The sequence below is a fragment of the Gossypium hirsutum genome, chromosome D12 (genome assembly GCF_007990345.1).
Source record: "Gossypium hirsutum isolate 1008001.06 chromosome D12, Gossypium_hirsutum_v2.1, whole genome shotgun sequence".
NCBI lineage: Eukaryota > Viridiplantae > Streptophyta > Magnoliopsida > Malvales > Malvaceae > Gossypium > Gossypium hirsutum.
Genome location: NC_053448.1, coordinates 3,117,925 through 3,135,533, shown reverse-complemented (window position 1 = coordinate 3,135,533; position 17,609 = coordinate 3,117,925). Strand labels below are relative to the sequence as shown.

At 32.0% G+C, this 17,609-nt stretch overlaps 2 protein-coding genes across 4 annotated transcripts; both read left to right on the top strand.

The window, feature by feature from the left end:
* The first annotated feature begins 11,020 nt into the window (after window positions 1–11,020).
* Window positions 11,021–14,331, top strand: LOC107953393 (methylcrotonoyl-CoA carboxylase beta chain, mitochondrial). The gene is made up of 10 exons (XM_041108233.1): window positions 11,021–11,314; window positions 11,401–11,520; window positions 11,619–12,053; window positions 12,131–12,221; window positions 12,317–12,558; window positions 12,644–12,808; window positions 13,010–13,084; window positions 13,317–13,448; window positions 13,796–13,852; window positions 13,966–14,331. Exons 1-10 carry the CDS (start codon window positions 11,096–11,098, stop codon window positions 14,167–14,169), a joined length of 1,740 nt encoding a protein of 579 aa, XP_040964167.1. The 5' UTR covers window positions 11,021–11,095; the 3' UTR covers window positions 14,170–14,331.
* Window positions 14,332–15,444: 1,113 nt separating this feature from the next.
* Window positions 15,445–17,609, top strand: LOC107953391 (thioredoxin M3, chloroplastic). 3 transcript variants are annotated; one of them, XM_016888700.2, is made up of 3 exons: window positions 15,445–15,774; window positions 16,875–16,920; window positions 17,081–17,609. In XM_016888700.2, the coding sequence occupies exons 1-3, from the start codon at window positions 15,706–15,708 to the stop codon at window positions 17,398–17,400; spliced, it is 435 nt and encodes a 144-aa protein (XP_016744189.1). In that variant the 5' UTR covers window positions 15,445–15,705; the 3' UTR covers window positions 17,401–17,609. The 3 variants fall into 3 exon arrangements, with proteins under 3 accessions (XP_016744189.1, XP_016744187.1, XP_016744188.1); XM_016888699.2 differs by lacking the exon at window positions 15,445–15,774 and adding an exon at window positions 16,493–16,751; XM_016888698.2 differs by lacking the exon at window positions 16,875–16,920.

Below are 17,609 nucleotides of genomic sequence, written 5' to 3'. Positions count from 1 at the left end.
TTTTTTAGGTTTTTTTTACTTGTTTTTCCAATTAAAATACCTTGAAGGCACCGACCCTTGTAACCAATCACGTTTTAGTTAGATGGGATGTAACGACCAACTTTAATAAATGTCATCAATAGAAGTTTTCAAAATCATATATATGTCATGTTTGTATTCACATGACCTTTTTGTTCTTTGTAGAAAAGACACAAGTTCAAAGAACTAGCTATAATAAGGTTGATGGGAGCCTATATTAACCATTGCTCGATGAGCATCTTCTTCAAAAAAAGATTGAGCATGATCAGGTGGGTCTTCAAAAGTCGATAACCTGTGAAGGTCACTGGAAACAACTTTGGCCATGCAATTTGTTAGTCTATTATGCTCTCGCGGGACATGCCAAAATTTAAGTTGCAAGTCTTGCTTGCCTAAATAATGTATTAAAGAAGTTCATAAAGGTTATTATCAGCTACATAATCGTTCCCAATTATTTCAATCAACAATGCATTGTCGCTTTCAGTCACAACCTTACAAAACCCTTTCTTCCAAGCTAGAGTGAGTCTCTCATATATAGCCCGTGCTTCAATCTGAAAAATGTCAGATACACTGACTTTTAGTCTTATATTCATCTTTATATTTTATGATGTTATAATCGTATTTAAATTATTACATATTAATTAGTATAAACGCTTTACATATTTATAGTTCTTGAGGTAAATTTTTACACATATTTGAATTTTTTCAAGGAAATAAAAAATATTTTTTTATATAAAATTTTAAGTTATTTGGTAAATTTCAAAGCCTTTTTCATGAATAATTTTAAAAAATAATTTTTCAAGTAAATAAAAATTAATCAATAATTCTTAAATGATATTCTTTTTAAAATATTTTTATATAAAATTGTAAGTTCTTTCCACTATTTTAAATATAAAATATTTATTTTTACATCATAAAATTTTAAATTAATTAGAAATTAAATAAAAACAAAATTTGGTTCATGTAAGCACAAATTTTTAATTTATATTCCATAAGAAGTAAAAGCACTTCAAATTTCAATTTCTCAATTCAGCTATTGAACAAGACCTCATTGACCATTTACTTAAGAGTTGAATCATTATATCTATAAAACTTTAGGGTCTGTTTGATTGACGTAATTGATTTTTCGGAAAATCATTTCCAACTTTTCCAGCGTTTAATTGGCGGAAAACATTTTTCATTTGGAAAATGAACTCCAAAACAAGGGAAAATGGGTTACATTTTAGGGAAAATGTCTTACCCTTTCAATTTCTGTAAGACATTTTCCGTGCTCTCCTTTCTATCGCCTCCTTCATTCCTTTCTTCATTTCCGGTAGAAAATTGCTTCTGTTTATCGATTTTCCAATAACTTATTTTTTTAATTATTCAATACTTGTTTTTTAACACAATTACAAATAATTTATTTGATATTAGTTTTTTTCAATTTATAACGATCAATATTGTAGCTTAATAATTGAGTATTATTATAAATAAATCATTGCAATATATGTAAAAACAATTTAAAATATAAAAATTTATTAATACATATTAATATATGCAAAAACAACTTTTCCGGAAAATATTTTTAGGAAATCTGTCAAATAGTAAAAAATATTTTACACAGATTCAATCAAACATCAGAAAATATTTTCCAGTAAATCATTTTACAGAAAAGTAAAACATTTTTCAGAAATCATTTTACGGAATATTTTAATTTTTCGAAGCATAGCGAATATAAAAGATATCGTCAAAAACATATTTATCCTATAGATAAAATAAAATATGAAGATATTTTTTATTTTTTTATCTTAAAATAGATTTGTTTTTTTTAACATATCAAATCAAATAAATGATTTTACAAAGTTAAGATTTGTCTATATATGTTGTGTTAAAACCTACAATCGATAATTGCTTAACAAAAATAAATTTTATAAGTGATGGTTGTAGTGCCCACTTCAAATGATATTGTGATAAAATTGAGAAAACAATAACACAGTGGACTATTTCCGTAGTTCGATTTCTCTATGTCTGCAGAGCCTAACTTAGTGAGAAAATCCATTATCTTTAATCCTATTACAACAAGTGATTTAAGTCTCCTCACACCCTAATATAGCAACTTCACTTTTGTACCTAAAGATCTAGATTACTCACCTGTAAGTTCTCCTCTTGCAAAACCAAGCAACAAACTTGTTTTATACTTTCAACGCATTCTTAAATACAAGTTCCTCAATAAACAGATAAGTGCTATATGAAACTACTCTTTTAACTTGCACAAGCCTCTAATATATAAGATTGCTTGCTAGGATAAAAATAAATTACAATTAAGATACCACTAAAATAGCCTCATAAAAAGGGTTTATAAATATTCTCATAAGGTCTAGAATAAATTAAAGATCTCCAAGAAAAGTATTTAAATTAGTCAAACTAATCTCCACAAAACAAGGACTTGATTTGCTTGATTCATATTGATTCAATCTTTAAATGTTTGTTTATCCACAAGATAGTTCATAAAATATGAGCCAACATACATCCACAAAATCATTCAAGTTGTTACCTAACTAATTTTGTTGAAAAGATTGTCAACTCCAAAAATGGAAAGTTATGTTGATTGTCACAGTGCTAGCCGTGATGGCCATTACCATTGGCAATTCTATAGTCAGTTCAGAAAAACTTGCCTCAACAATAAAACATCTATCAAGGTTGAACAAGCATTTCATATTTAGAGAATGAATCCATCTTCACATAGTAACCTTTAATTCATCTTGATCTACTCAAATCTAATCAAATTAATTATCCTTAATATAAGGATGCAAAAGATCATAAAGTCAACCAATATCTTATTGGATTGCATATCTTAGTATATAATAACCACATAAAAATACTTGAAACGTAACTTTGCTTTATCCAACCTGTTCTCCAATAATAAACAAATATTGGTTGTACAATATCCTCAAAAGATGCCAACAAATAATCAAAATATTTTGATCAAACATGCCTACAAATTAATAAGACAAATTATGTGGCTTGCGCAGTGTTAAATGTAATTGTAACATCTCGTTACCCGACCCGATCGTCAGGTTCGAGTTACAAGATGTCACATTCATTGCCAAAGTAACTACAATCAAACTACATTTAATTATAAACCGTTAAACATACAAATGTAACTAAAACAAGTGTACCAAACAATCCATAATCATTTATGGGTCTTATACGAGCTTACGAAAGCTCTTTTGCTAACTCAAAATCGAAATATGACCAAATTGTAAAAAATTTAAAGTTTAGAGTTGACATTGCGACATCGGGGGTTCCTCATCATGATGCAACTCACTGTCTTATACGGACTCGTTCGTATCTGTTCCGGCCCCCAGGGCTCAATTTCATTTGATTTATAGGATCAACAGTATGATTACAACACTTCATTGGCATTCAATCACAATTCATTCCAAATATACTAATTTATAATTCATTTATCAAGTTTACAATTTGTAACCCATATTAACCTAACTCGGACTTGGACAGATGCTTGGATAATCCAACCAACACACCAAACTGGTACCAAAGTGCATCTTGGCGTACAAAACACATACCTGGTACACAAAGTGCATACTGGCACATAAATGCATATCTAGCACACGAAGTGCATACTAGAACATAATCTCATACTCAATTCAATCTTATGACATGCCAATTACATCCAACTCAATCCGACTAGTTAATAGGGTATCAACATTCACTTCCTTTTTACAACTTAGTACACGTCATATTTCAATAATTTTCACCATCACAATCCAATTAAATAAAATTTCACATATATTTCTTAGCATTTCCGTGCATGTTAACACAATTTCCATGGCACATAACATATTTAGAGCAATTCTTACTATTTAACAATTTATTCAATTTAGTCATCTATTCCAAAAATTTACATTCAAGCTCAATTCAACAACTCATATTATCATTGTATACTTACCTTGGTACTCTCATATGCAAGTAACATGAAATGCAAACAATGCATACAACTTAAATTATAAATGTACAAACTGAGATTTTCACACGTCACTCATTGACAATTTTCACTTTTCATTTCTCTTTCGACGATTCTGTATTGTCATTAGCTATAAATAATCATAAAACACATCCCATTATCAAATTTCAATCGAAACAGAATTAAATGTCAATTTTTTATAAATTTTAAAATTATTCAATTTAGTCCCTAAAACTAGGATAATCATAACTTTCAATTTAAAGCCTTGAATTAAAATATGATTTCACCAAATCCCATTAATAACCCTCTATTTTCTATCCCTACAAGTAATTCATGAAATTTTTTTATTTTATTCAATTTGATCCCTAATGTACTAAACTAACAATTAAGCTTAGTCATTTTCAAATACTAAGCTTAATTTTTAACAATTTAACACCAAAATCATTCAATTCTCTATCATGGAAACTTTCTAAAACTCTAAAATTTTTTAAAATTAGTGCATGGGTTAGCTAGATCAAGCTCTCATTATTCAAATTCCATAAAAATCAAAGAAAAATAGCTAGGGACTTACTTGAAATTAAAGCCAAAAAGCTCCAAACCCTTGGCTATGGTGTCAAGCTCTTCTTCTTCTTTTTTTCTTAAATTCGGTTGAAGGAGATGAAATTCTTTTTCCTTCCACCAAAAATTAACTTATATACTAGTATTAAATTATAATTTAGCTTAATTAACCTTAATTTAATTAATTAAACCTTATTTTACTTAAGTTAATGGTCCCCTAATCATACCGTCCACTTATATGACATTTAACACGGTATAATTGTTATTTTGAACTTTTGTTAATTAGAATTTAAGTCCCCAAGTCATTTACTAATTAAAAATCTATAGCGATTGGACTTTAAATTTAGTCCATGGGCCCTAATTAACCACAATTTCGACTAAATTGGCTGTCCAAAATCCAATTCAATAATACACTAACTCTGTAAGTGTCTCTATTAAATATTTAAGGACTTGGTTTACGAAAAAGGGGACCCAAAACTGCTTTTTTTTTTACACTATTAAAAATTAGGTTGGTATAGTAATGGTCACTTCTCAAATCATCACTCCAATTTATTAATGGAAATTTCTCAACAATTCATTTTAATAACCTTTTTTTTTTGGTATCGTAGTCTTTAACTTTACCAAGCATCAAACTTGATCCAACCAATTTTTTCCATGGCTACCACTACAAACTTTGGCTCAAACATGATTTAGGCAATTACATTTCAAAATTACTATAAAAAATGTTTTTGAAAAGTGTAGTTTAATATTTTAAGTGTTTAGTATTATCGTAAAAAAACATTGTGAAAAGTAAAAAAAATTCATTTTTAACATGAGATAAAGTAAATTATAAGTTAATTTAAATGATATTCAAATTTGTGAATATTATAACATATGAAATATCAATTTTAAATACTTTTAAAAAATTAGTATCAATTATTTGTAAAATTTAATTTTAATATATAAATAATATTTTAGATGTCAAAATTACATATAAACATAACTCTTATAAATTAATAAAAAAATTCATAAGTGAAGGAATAATTGGCATCATTATATTCTCGTGTCTTTATTTTTATTACCAAAATGTCATGTTAGTATTATTTTGGTATTAAAAATATTCAAGATTGTTGACATGTAAAATCAACAAGGCAAAGAAGGTTGTGATGGTGATGTTTTACCTAGATTGGGGCAGAGAGCTATCGTTCTTGGTGAATGAGAAGGGAATTGAAAGGATCGGTTCAAGTAGGAGGGGGAGAAGGTTCTAAGTCTCTTGGTCTCTGCCTTCTATCAGGTGTTGTGATTGGGTTTATATATGGGAGACAAGGGAGTTCACGCGTCTTGGGCTTACTGACAACAAAGTTATACCTTCTATCCTTGCAGTGACGGTGATGTGACATTCTAAGTCGAGTATATGACATAATAGGATAGCTTGGTAATCAATGAACCCGAGACCCTACATGCACCTGACGAAGGTTTAGCAAGGGTTTAGCACCCGAGACCCTACATGTGACATTCTAAGTCGAGTATATGACATATTAGGTTTAGCAACGATTCGCCATGGTGTTGACTGATGCCTAAGGTTTACCTAACGGAGACACGTGTATGGTATATGGTATGTAGCTCACTTGTAACTACCTGATTTTAGCCAGTATCGAAAAATATGATTTCATAGCTGAATTTCGTAAATCGAGTTAGTGAAATTATTAATGGAAGAAATTATGTATTTAGTACGAAAATATATTATTAGATTACTCGAGTTATTAAATTGAGAATGTCATTAATTATAGTACAAGGACTAAATTGTAAAAGTGAAATAGTTATTAAATTTTTATTTAGAAAATGCAAGTGGACTTACTTAGAAATTTGACCAAGGACCATATTGATATTGGACTACATGAGAAACATATTAAGTGGCTAAGCTTCATCTTTTACCTTGAAATCCCACTAACTTAAATGAGATTAAATCATGACCATCCAATCTTGATTAATCAAGTTTAATTAGGGACTAATTATATATATATATGAATATATAGTGAGTGAGGGAGAGAATTATGTTTTTGGTCTTCCTCCCTTGTTGTGTCATCCATGTCTTAAGAAAAGAAAAGAAAAAAAGCTCACAAGTTTCCTATCCGTAATTGGTCCAAATTAGCTAAAGAGAGTTTTCTTTGATGATTTTTATAGAATGTTAATAACCTAAGCTTAGCAATTCATGCCCATGTGTTAGAATCTCTAATTATTGAGTTTTAATCAAGTTTCCATTAATGAATTTAGTGAACTTGAAGCTTAATAATGATGGATTTATGAAAGATAGGCTTGGTATATATTAGGACTATATTTAAAGGTTAAATTAGAATTTGAACTAAGCTTATTAGTTAATTTTTATATTAGGGACCAAATTAAATAAATTGAAACCTACTAGAAAATTATGTCATGGATTGAAAGCTAAAGGTACCTAGTGAAGAAATATGAAATTGGTTTATAATTACTAAATATTGAAAGATACGAGCATTTCAGATACTAGGGCTTATAGGAACTAAAATAGATAAATAAAATACAATTTATGTTTAATTTATGTGTTTTTTTGAGTTTTGAGTGAAACTAATATTGTTTCCATGGTCGAATTTATTGTATGTAGCTAAAGGCGACGTCAGGACGTCGTGGGACTAAGGGAAGGCAAAGGTTGTAAACGAGTAGTCCTATTTCGGTTTGTGCTTTCATGACCTTGAATCTAATATATGTATATATGTATTGATAAGTAATAACTTTATTAAGGTAACAAAACTACTTGTCTCATGATTGATAAGTATTTGCAATATGGTGAATTGTTGCATTTGTGATGAAAGTTTGTGTAGTTGTATGTATAATTTGTTTAAAGAAAAAAATATAGATAAGAGATAAATGTGATATATGATGAGTAAAAATGTGATTTCAAATAGTAAATGATGTGAATTGCTATATTGGTTGTGTATGAGATGTAAATATATATATTGATATGTATGTGATGATTTAAGGCAAAAGTATGAATATGAAATGAATGTGGCAAGCAATACGAGAAAGCATGATAATGTCATGTAATGATAAATATTCATATGCAAATGAATTGAGTATGGGATGAAATTGTTATGTAATGACTTATAACATGTAATTTATATATGCTTCAAAATATCAAATACACTATACCGATAAGACATGGAGTGCATGTTACTTCAGATATTTCGATGATGCACTAAGTGTCAGTTATATTGGTGGCATGGTTGGATGATTTGTATATCCGTCTTGAGTCCATATCCAGTTAATAGGGGTTATAAAAAATGAGATATATTAAATGACAATTAATATGGAATGATATGAATTGGTATGGTGCTCATTTTGACATGTTTATACAAATTTTGAAGTGTTGTTTATAGAAAGTAAGTTGTTTTTCATGTATGGAGTTGTGATGATGTGTATATGTTGTGACCATGTGTTTAAAGATGTTTTAGATATGCTTAGAATGGTGTTTGGAACTTGTTTATAATGTCCTCTAATGTATTGAGATGATTTGGTAATGTTTTGGACTAAACTAGGTAAGTTTTGGGGCCTGTCAAACTTCTATTGGTACAAGTGGACAGATGTGTTTGTACAATTAAGTTAATAGACAATGAACAATAGCAGGGCCTTATACCAATAGAAGTCAAACTTCTACAAGTACAAGTATATTAAAACAGTCTCCCTTGTTTTGACTCCCAGAGACTCGAATTTGGTCCCGGTCATCCCCGAACACCTAGAACTCAATTTAAAATGATTCTAAAGTGTTTTAAATGACTTGTAAATGTTTATAGACAAAATGAATGTTTTGTTTATTGTGATATTTGATTGATACTTGTCTTGATTATTTAAAAGAAGCTAATTCGAGTTGCTTCGACAACGAATGTGGTGTTTCATATTCGGACCTGGCAGTCAAGTCGAGTGTGCGTTGCTACATCACCTGTTTAGGACACGTGTAGGGGACACATGGAGGTGGCATACCAGTTGAGTTCGCTAAGCATATTGAAGGAGGCAAGTTTGTTGGTACCAGCTGTAACTTCGTTGATGTTCGTGTAAATTCACATAAGTTTATAAATTAACTATTTGTAAATTTTGTAATATTAAAATTTCAAAATTTGAAATTTGAGTTTTAATATTTAAAGCGGGCTTTGAATATAGAATTGTTAAAGTTTTGATAGTGTGCACTAAAACATGCTAATAATTAAAGCACCAACTATGTAAATTACCCGAATTTTAGTTGAAATGAGTGTTAAATTACTTGTAACCCGTAAAACTTGAAAAACAAAAATTGTAACACTCTTATGTTACAGTTACACAGTGACTCACAATGGTGTCGTTGTGGCATCCAAAGTATAAGGAGAGTGGGTAGAACGCTGCGTTTTCAGGATCCAATGGAAATGGATATGAATTACACGCAAACGCGACGGGAGAGGTAAAAATACCGAGGAATCCCTTATACTTAGGGATGGATTACATTTCGGCCCTCTACTGAAAAAATTGACAAATTAACCCTTATACATTTTGAAATGTACAAATTAGTCTGTTCATTAAAATTTTCTATTAAATAATGACGTCCATCATGCTGAAATTTATTTTTTATAGGTAAACTATAAAAATGGTCACCTAACTATACCTTTTGCTCTATTTTGGTTACTCAACTATTAATTTTTTCGATTTAATCACTGAACTTTTCAAAATTTAATATTTTAATCACTTTGAGCTGATTTGAGCTTTTTTTATTGGTCGAGTAATAAAATTAGCTTTATAATGTTTGCACATTCTATCAATTTGATCTTAAATATAAAAAAATAATAAATTTGGTCCTAAATATTTAAAAAATTTGTCAATTTTGTCCTAACTATAAAACTTTTAAAAAAATATATATTTTTAAAAAAGTTCATTTTTAGTCCTTTATAACCTATTGGCTAACTAGTGATGGCAATGAGGCAGGCTATCTTTTGCCTGCCCTGCCTCACCCCGATGCTCTACCACTATGCTCCGACTTTAAAAAATTTAACCCACTCCAAACCCAAACCTGAAAATTAATAGTATACCCAACTTTGATCAGATCCGGCCCAAGTTTAATTTTATTTTTAATTTTTAGTAGAATTGTGATTAATTAAAAATTAAAAATGAAAGGTTTTTGGTACGATTTTTTATTAGATTTTTTTAATGATTTATCTCTGGAGTTGTGTGCTAATGCATATTTACACACATGCTGTGGTTATAGCACAAAAGAGAAAAGAATGAACAAAGATTCTTTTAATAAATTACAAAATTAAGAAATAGAAAATGGGGGAAATAACCTTTAGGGTGAAAGGGGACTAGTATAGAGACAATAGAATGAGATTAATAGTGATAAATTTTGAAGATTTTTAATTTAATTTAATTAATATTAAATATGTATAGAAGGTAATTTCATAAACATCCTGAGGCGTGGTGGGCAGTTTCGTTCTAAACCCGACTCGACAATTTTTAAAAATTTAACCCACCCTGCCTTGACCCCTAACTACAAAAAAGACCTCCGACATTATCGGGTCAAATCGGCTCAAAACTCGTTTGATTCAGGTTTTTTTGCCATTCTTATGGCTAACCCATCTAAGATATTAAAATAAGAAAAAAAGAGGACTCTCTTTCAAGTCACTTGCAAAAAAACTCTAAAAAGTTGGGATAAAACATAAAAAAATTTAAGATCCAAAAGAAAATAAAGGCGTTAAATTGTTCGGGTAGTAATGTATCCAATTATTCCATATAGGTTTCAAATCAATTGGTTTGGTCCAGTGTGAAGCCTAAATTATAGTAAAAAAAAATTGTTGCAGGTGATTTGAAAGAGGGTACTCTTTTTCTTATTTCAATATTTCACATGGGTTAGCCAATGGGTTATAAACAACTAAAAATGAATTTAAAAAAATATTATTTTTTAAAATTTTTAGAGTTAGTACTAAATTGATAGATTTTGTAAATATTGAGGGTGTAATTTATTATTATTTTTAGAATTAGAATTAAAATAATGGATTTTGTAAACATTGAGGGTTAAATTTGTTGAATTATTTTTTTATATTTAGGATCAAGTTGATAAAAATATATAAATATTATAGAGCTAATTTTGTTACTAGCCCAATAAAAAATGCTCACATCAGAGTGACTAAAATATTTAATGTAGAAAAGTTTGTGACTAAATCAAAAAAAAAAGATTTGTGACTAAAATAGAACGAAATGCATACTTAGATGACCATTTATAGTTTAACCAAAAAAAAAATTTTCATTATGGATTTAAGTTCACTTCATTTAACAGAAAAAATTTTAAGGAGGAGTTAATTTGCAAGTTTCGAAATATATAAGGATTAATTTGTTCATATTTTCAGTAAAGGTGCCAAAATGCAATCTTCACTTAAATACAGGGGCTTCCCTGGTACTTTTACCGACGGGAGACGATGATAAACTATTAAAATCATAAAATGACGTATTCGATAAACTCTACAGTGGACTGCTTGTTCAGCTAATTTTGATTTTCTTTTGGCAACTGAGACAGACGATCAAGAGTTAGAAATGCTAAGGGCTCTGGTGAGGAAAGCAGCTTCAACTTCAGCTTTTGGGAGTGCAAATTCAGCCCCAGGTCTTATTGCTAATCCAATCCACCACCTCCAGACCAAACGCTTCTCCATAGGAATCCTCCCCGATGGGGTCAATCGTAGCTCCGACAATTTTGTCCAGAATTCCGATGCCATGGAACGTCTCTTGTCTGACCTTCAATCCCATATCAACAAGGTTACTTCCTTTTTTCCCTTTAAAATTTATACCCAATTCTTCTCTTAGTGCTATCTCTTTAAAAGAAAAAAATCATTTGATTTAAGGTTCTTGCTGGAGGAGGAGAAACTGCTGTGAAAAGGAACAGGAGCAGATATAAGCTTCTCCCTAGGGAACGACTCGATCGTCTTCTTGATCCTGGTTCTTCTTTCCTCGAATTGTCTCAGGTTCTTTTTTCCTTTTCTTCTCTTCTAAATTGGGTCTTTTTTTTTCCTTTTTTAATCTGGTGGGTTCTGCTTTCTTATTTAAAATTTAATGTAAAAAGCTTGCAGGGCATGAATTATACGAAGACCCTTTACCATCAGGTGGAATAATAACAGGAATTGGTCCAGTTCATGGGAGACTTTGTATGTTTGTGGCTAATGACCCGACTGTTAAAGGAGGAACTTACTATCCTATCACCATTAAGAAACATCTAAGAGCTCAAGAAATTGCTGCTCAATGCAAATTACCTTGTGTTTATTTAGTTGATAGTGGGGGTGCTTTTCTTCCAAAGCAAGCTGAGGTTTTTCCAGACAAGGAAAATTTTGGTAGAATTTTTTATAATCAAGCTACCTTGTCTGCTCAAGGAATTCCTCAAATTGCATTGGTATTAGGCTCTTGCACTGCTGGGGGTGCCTATATTCCTGCCATGGCTGATGAAAGTGTGATGGTTAAAGGAAATGGTACCATTTTTCTAGCTGGACCACCTCTTGTCAAAGTTAGTTCCCTTGCACTTATCTCTTCCAATGTGTTTTTGTTTGGATTAGATGATACTTAAAAGGGAAGTTTTGACAGGCTGCTACAGGAGAGGAAGTGTCTGCAGAGGATTTAGGGGGTGCTACTGTTCATTGTAAGACCTCTGGGGTTTCAGATTATTTTGCTCAAGGTATTGTTTCCTTATCCTCTGTTCCAGCTGCTGGAATCACTGAACTTTAGCATTATGTGAACGTTTGCAATTATTTTTTTAATATCTTTCTCTAGATGAAATGCATGGACTTGCTCTCGGGAGGAATATTGTTAAGAACTTGCACTTGGCTGGGAAACAAGGGATGTTGAGTTCATCTCCACCCGCAAACCTTGAATTTAAAGAACCATTGTATGATGTTAAGGAACTCCGTTCCATTGCACCAGTAGACCACAAGCAGCAGTTTGATGTTCGATCAGTCATTGCTCGAATTGTTGATGGAAGTGAGTTTGATGAGTTCAAGAAACTGTATGGAACTGTGAGGACTTGCATATATCTTGGATTTTCAGTTCTTTTTTCCTATAATATGCATGAACCTTCTAACCTTGATGATGTTGGTGCAGACACTTGTAACAGGTTTTGCTAGAATTTACGGACAACCTGTAGGGATCCTTGGTAATAATGGGATATTATTTAACGAATCTGCACTTAAAGGAACCCATTTCATCGAACTTTGTTCTCAGCGTAACATTCCTTTGGTCTTTCTTCAGAACATCACTGGGTTTATGGTACATGGTCCCACTATTTCTTTCATTACTTTTTTGATGGAAGTCTATCTAATGTGTTCTGTTGTTGCATTCACGAATCATGCAGAGTTTTGCTCATCAAACTGATTTAGTAGAATTTATGCACTTGGTTTGAAATGACTGCATGTCATTATTTATTTATTAGCACTACCATACTGATTATTTATTTATTTCATTTGCTAGGTTGGCTCAAGATCCGAGGCAAATGGTATTGCAAAATCTGGAGCAAAATTGGTGATGGCAGTTTCTTGCGCAAAGGTAGGTACCATCTTCCAACTTTGTTTATTGGTTCTGTGTCATTCTTATAATATACACTGATTGGACCATGCATAAATAAGTTGCATTTTTTTTCTTTTACCTCCATAGTTGTATAAATGTTCCATCGTCTACTTTGACATATATCACCTGGGGTACATACATGATAGAAATCAACAGCCGCAAATGTCTATAATTTTTACCTCAGCATCTCTCTTGAATGATGATTTTACAGGTGCCAAAAGTGACTATAATGATTGGTGGAAGTTTTGGTGCGGGAAATTATGCAATGTGTGGCCGTGCTTTTAACCCAAATTTCCTGTTCCTTTGGCCAAATTCAAGAATATCTGTGATGGGCGGTGCACAGGTGAATCAATACGTTCTTACATAATAAGAATAGTTAAATCTTCTCTGATCTAAGAATTTGGATTTCTGTCATCCTATAATTGTGTAGAATATGTCATGAAATTTCATCATGCTTGCAGCTTACTTGCCTTATAAATAAGTGGGATTCTTTGTCTTTATCTACTAAAACATGAATCAATGTGCTGATTGAAATTATTATAAACTCCACAATCGTCCATCCTCCATTCTGCTTTAGGTAGCCAGACATTTTAATAGTTATGCAGACATCTGTTGACTATCTTGTTAGTTTTGTTTACTTGGAACTTTTGGAGTTTTGGCTGATTACTGAACTATTCCGGAAACAATTAGGCTGCTGGAGTGCTGTCTCAAATTGAAGGGGCCAACAAGAAAAGGCAAGGAATTCAGGTAAGCTTTTAGTTTCTTCTTGAGGAGTGAATGTTTGTTTTTCTTCTATTGCATCGCAAAATGCTTATATTTGTATGCTTATTTCTCTGTGCTTGCACATTTTGGTACTATAGTGGACAAGTGAGGAAGAAGAGAAGTTCAAGGCTAAGGTTATGGAGGCATATGAGAGAGAGGGGAATCCGTACTACTCAACAGCTAGGCTCTGGGATGATGGTATTATAGATCCTGCTGATACCAGGAAAATTGTGGGGCTCTGCATCTCTGCTTCCATGAATCGCCCATTAGAAGATACCAAATATGGTGTATTCCGAATGTAAATGGAATCATTAACTTGTCAATCCGTACTCTTCTAACCTGAAAATAAAATATGGAAAACAGGAAGACTATGCAATAAAAAATCTGTATAATAATGCAATGCATGTCATGATCAATAATTCCTTGTTTCAAATGTAAAAGTCCTGTTGTAAGGTTTCAGTGTCTTTGATTGAGGTCAACATGTCAAGTTTATATTCATGATGCTTGTGGTACCGTAAGCCCGTATTAGCTCACAAGGTTCAGATTTTCTTTGCAATGTGCCACCTTGTTACTCAAATATTAGCCACGGAAAACATGCTGGCATCGTCATGTTTATTTTATGATCGTTGTAAAATCTCAATCTTCGGATAGTCACACCTTGAGGCCTTTTGGTCAAGGACAAGCAGTTTCCATAAGCTTAATCCAGGATTAACCAAGTAATCCGTTGGTTCATGCCAACATTAAGGTAGTCGAATTCAGCTCCAGTAGTGAATGGAACCATAATAGGATTAGGAGTTTCATTTAGGGTCTGTTTGATTGACGTAATTGATTTTTCGAAAAATCATTTTCAACTTTTCTAGCGTTTGATTGGCGGAAAACATTTTCCATTTGGAAAATGAACTCCAAAACAAGGGAAAATGGGTTACATTTTAGGGAAAATGTCTTACCCTTTCAATTTTCGTAAGACATTTTCCGTGCTTTCCTCTCTATCGCCTCCTTCATTCCTTCCTTCATTTCCGGTAGAAAATTGCTTCTGTTTATCGATTTTCCAATAACTTGTTTTTTTAATTATTCAATACTTGTTTTTTTAACACAATTACAAATAATTTATTTGATATTAGTTTTTTTTCAATTTATAACGATCAATATTGTAGCTTAATAATTGAGTATTATTATAAATAAATCATTGCAATATATGTAAAAATAATTTAAAATATAAAAATTTATTAATACACATTAATATATACAAAAACAACTTTTTCGGAAAATATTTTCAAGAAATCTACCAAATAGCAAAAAAATATTTTACACAGATTCAATCAAACATCAGAAAATATTTTTCAGTAAATTATTTTACAGAAAAGTAAAATATTTTTCAAAAATTATTTTACGGAAAATATTTTACTGGCAATCAAACAGATGTTGTGAGTGCATGTGGAGTTGTTGTGATTGGGAGTGGTTGAATCCAATTAGGGAACCCATGCCCATCCTCAGAGCCACCTAACAAACCAGACTTCATAGGGGCCCACCCTTTTTTTGGCCTTTGTCTGGGATCGAAAAATCAACAGAACAGAAAGAAAACGTGATATTTATTTAGTAATCTCAGCATCTCTTGTTGTCAATTCAATTCATTTCCTTTGTTTTATGGTGAGCGCCTGCTGATACGGAAAAAAAAGTAAATAACCAAACAGATTCCTCTTTCTTTCTTACTTCAGTAATGGCTTCTTCTATTTCGATTATTCCGTCTTATTTTGCTTCCACCAGCCTTCCTCCCCTCCCCATTGCTTCTCACTTCCCCTTTAACCTCAACTCTTCAACCTTCTTCTTTCCTTTGAAAAATGGGTCCTTCAAGCTTCGTAATGCCCCTCCTCTCTCTCCCAAGGCCCTTTCTTCTCGTGCACCCAAAGGTATTCTCTTTCTCCTCTCTACTCTTTGAATTGGTGGGTATTTCTTTGATCTGATTCTACCACTTAACATATTACTTGATATTTTATTTCATTTTTGTTGGATGGTGGCGTATCCCGTGATGTTTGATTGATTGGTTGCCCAGAAACTTGAAGAAAGAAAACACTAGAGGCAAAATGTTACAAATCTAGCTTAATGCAACCAGAGTGTGTCTTTGTTCAAATATTCACTTGATCCCAGTTGTAATCGCTAGCCACAAATCTAGGAAATTGTTTGACTTAGAAGATTTGGTGATTTCAATCAAGTGTTAAAATGTTGGATTTCAACCTTCAATGAAGCCTTGATTTACAACTCTGAGCATCGTAGATCACTCACTTTTCCCTATGTTTGGTGTTTTTTTTATTGGAAATAAGATGCTAATTAAAGATGTGTAAAGTTGGCGGAATTTAAAACAGCAAACAAAGGTCTTTCACTGATACTTTCCTAAAGCTTTTCACAAAAAAGCTCGATCATTAATTTCCTTCCCTGAACAGCTCCATGAACAAGACATTCACGGCGGAAAAAGAAAGAGTAAAAAATAGCTCCATAATATGAGGGAATTTTCGGATTAATTTCATAGCAATTAGTAGGGTGGGTATTTGGAATTTTTTGTCTCTTTTTGACTTTGGCTGGATTAATCTGATACTGGATCTACAAATATACTGATTGTATGCAATCCAGATATGTGTAGATCCAAAGTCCGAACCAATTCCGTGAAGATTTGTTGTTCTGTATCCTGGTAGATTAGATCCGAGGGTAATTTTTTCACATGCTGTGAAGATAAACTATATGCGAGCTCTTTGAAGTTTCCAAAGGTGATTCCTTTGCTGAAATGGATACGATCTACCAGTTAAAAAAATTATCATTGCGATGTCCAACATCCTGCTATGTTTTTAAGTTTGAAATAATACACTACATAGAAGAGAGAATTTTGGAAAAGGTGAGATGGTCAGTTCTCCTTATAACCTTATAATCAGATATTAGGGGTGATCAATGTTTTGTCATATATCATAGTGGTTGAATTAGTTGAGATATTATATTAATTTATTTTCTAAACTTTTAGAAGCTGAAAGGAACTATTGAACAAGATATCTCTTTGTTTTCCAAAGGTAATGATCTAATGCTGCTTCAGTATCAAGACCACAGTGGGTTTTATAGCTTGCTTGTTTATATTCAGTTCATTGCTTCTAGTTTCTTTTTTGTTGAGTTCTGCTGATAGTACAGAAGATTTGAATGCTAAAGTGACCTTGTTCCATCGATTATATACAGCTGCTGTTGTTACTAAAGACACATGGGAGAAATCAGTGTTGAACAGTGATTCCCCTGTTCTTGTAGAATTTTATGCAAGCTGGTGTGGCCCCTGTAGAATGGTCCACCGGATTATTGATGAGATCGCAGGAGAGTATGCCGGGAGACTCAGCTGCTTCATTCTGAATACTGACGATGACTTTCCAATTGCAGAGGATTATGAAATAAAGGCAGTACCGGTGGTGTTGCTGTTCAAAAATGGAGAGAAGCGGGAATCTGTTGTTGGCACCATGCCGAAGGACTTCTATATAGCTGCCATAGAGAGGGTTCTGAAATCATAAACAATGACATCGAGGAAAGGTTTCAGCTTTTTCTTCTTGCCCATATATATGTTGTTAACTGGATTATCGATGCATAAATTGTACATCCTGAAGTTTGTATCTTGGGGGTTTGCTGTTAACACCATAGCTTGGAAATGGTTGGAACGATCCTTTTTGGTTCAGGGTTGTCTTTCATCATTTTCAATTGAAACTGGAACCTTGAAACTTTA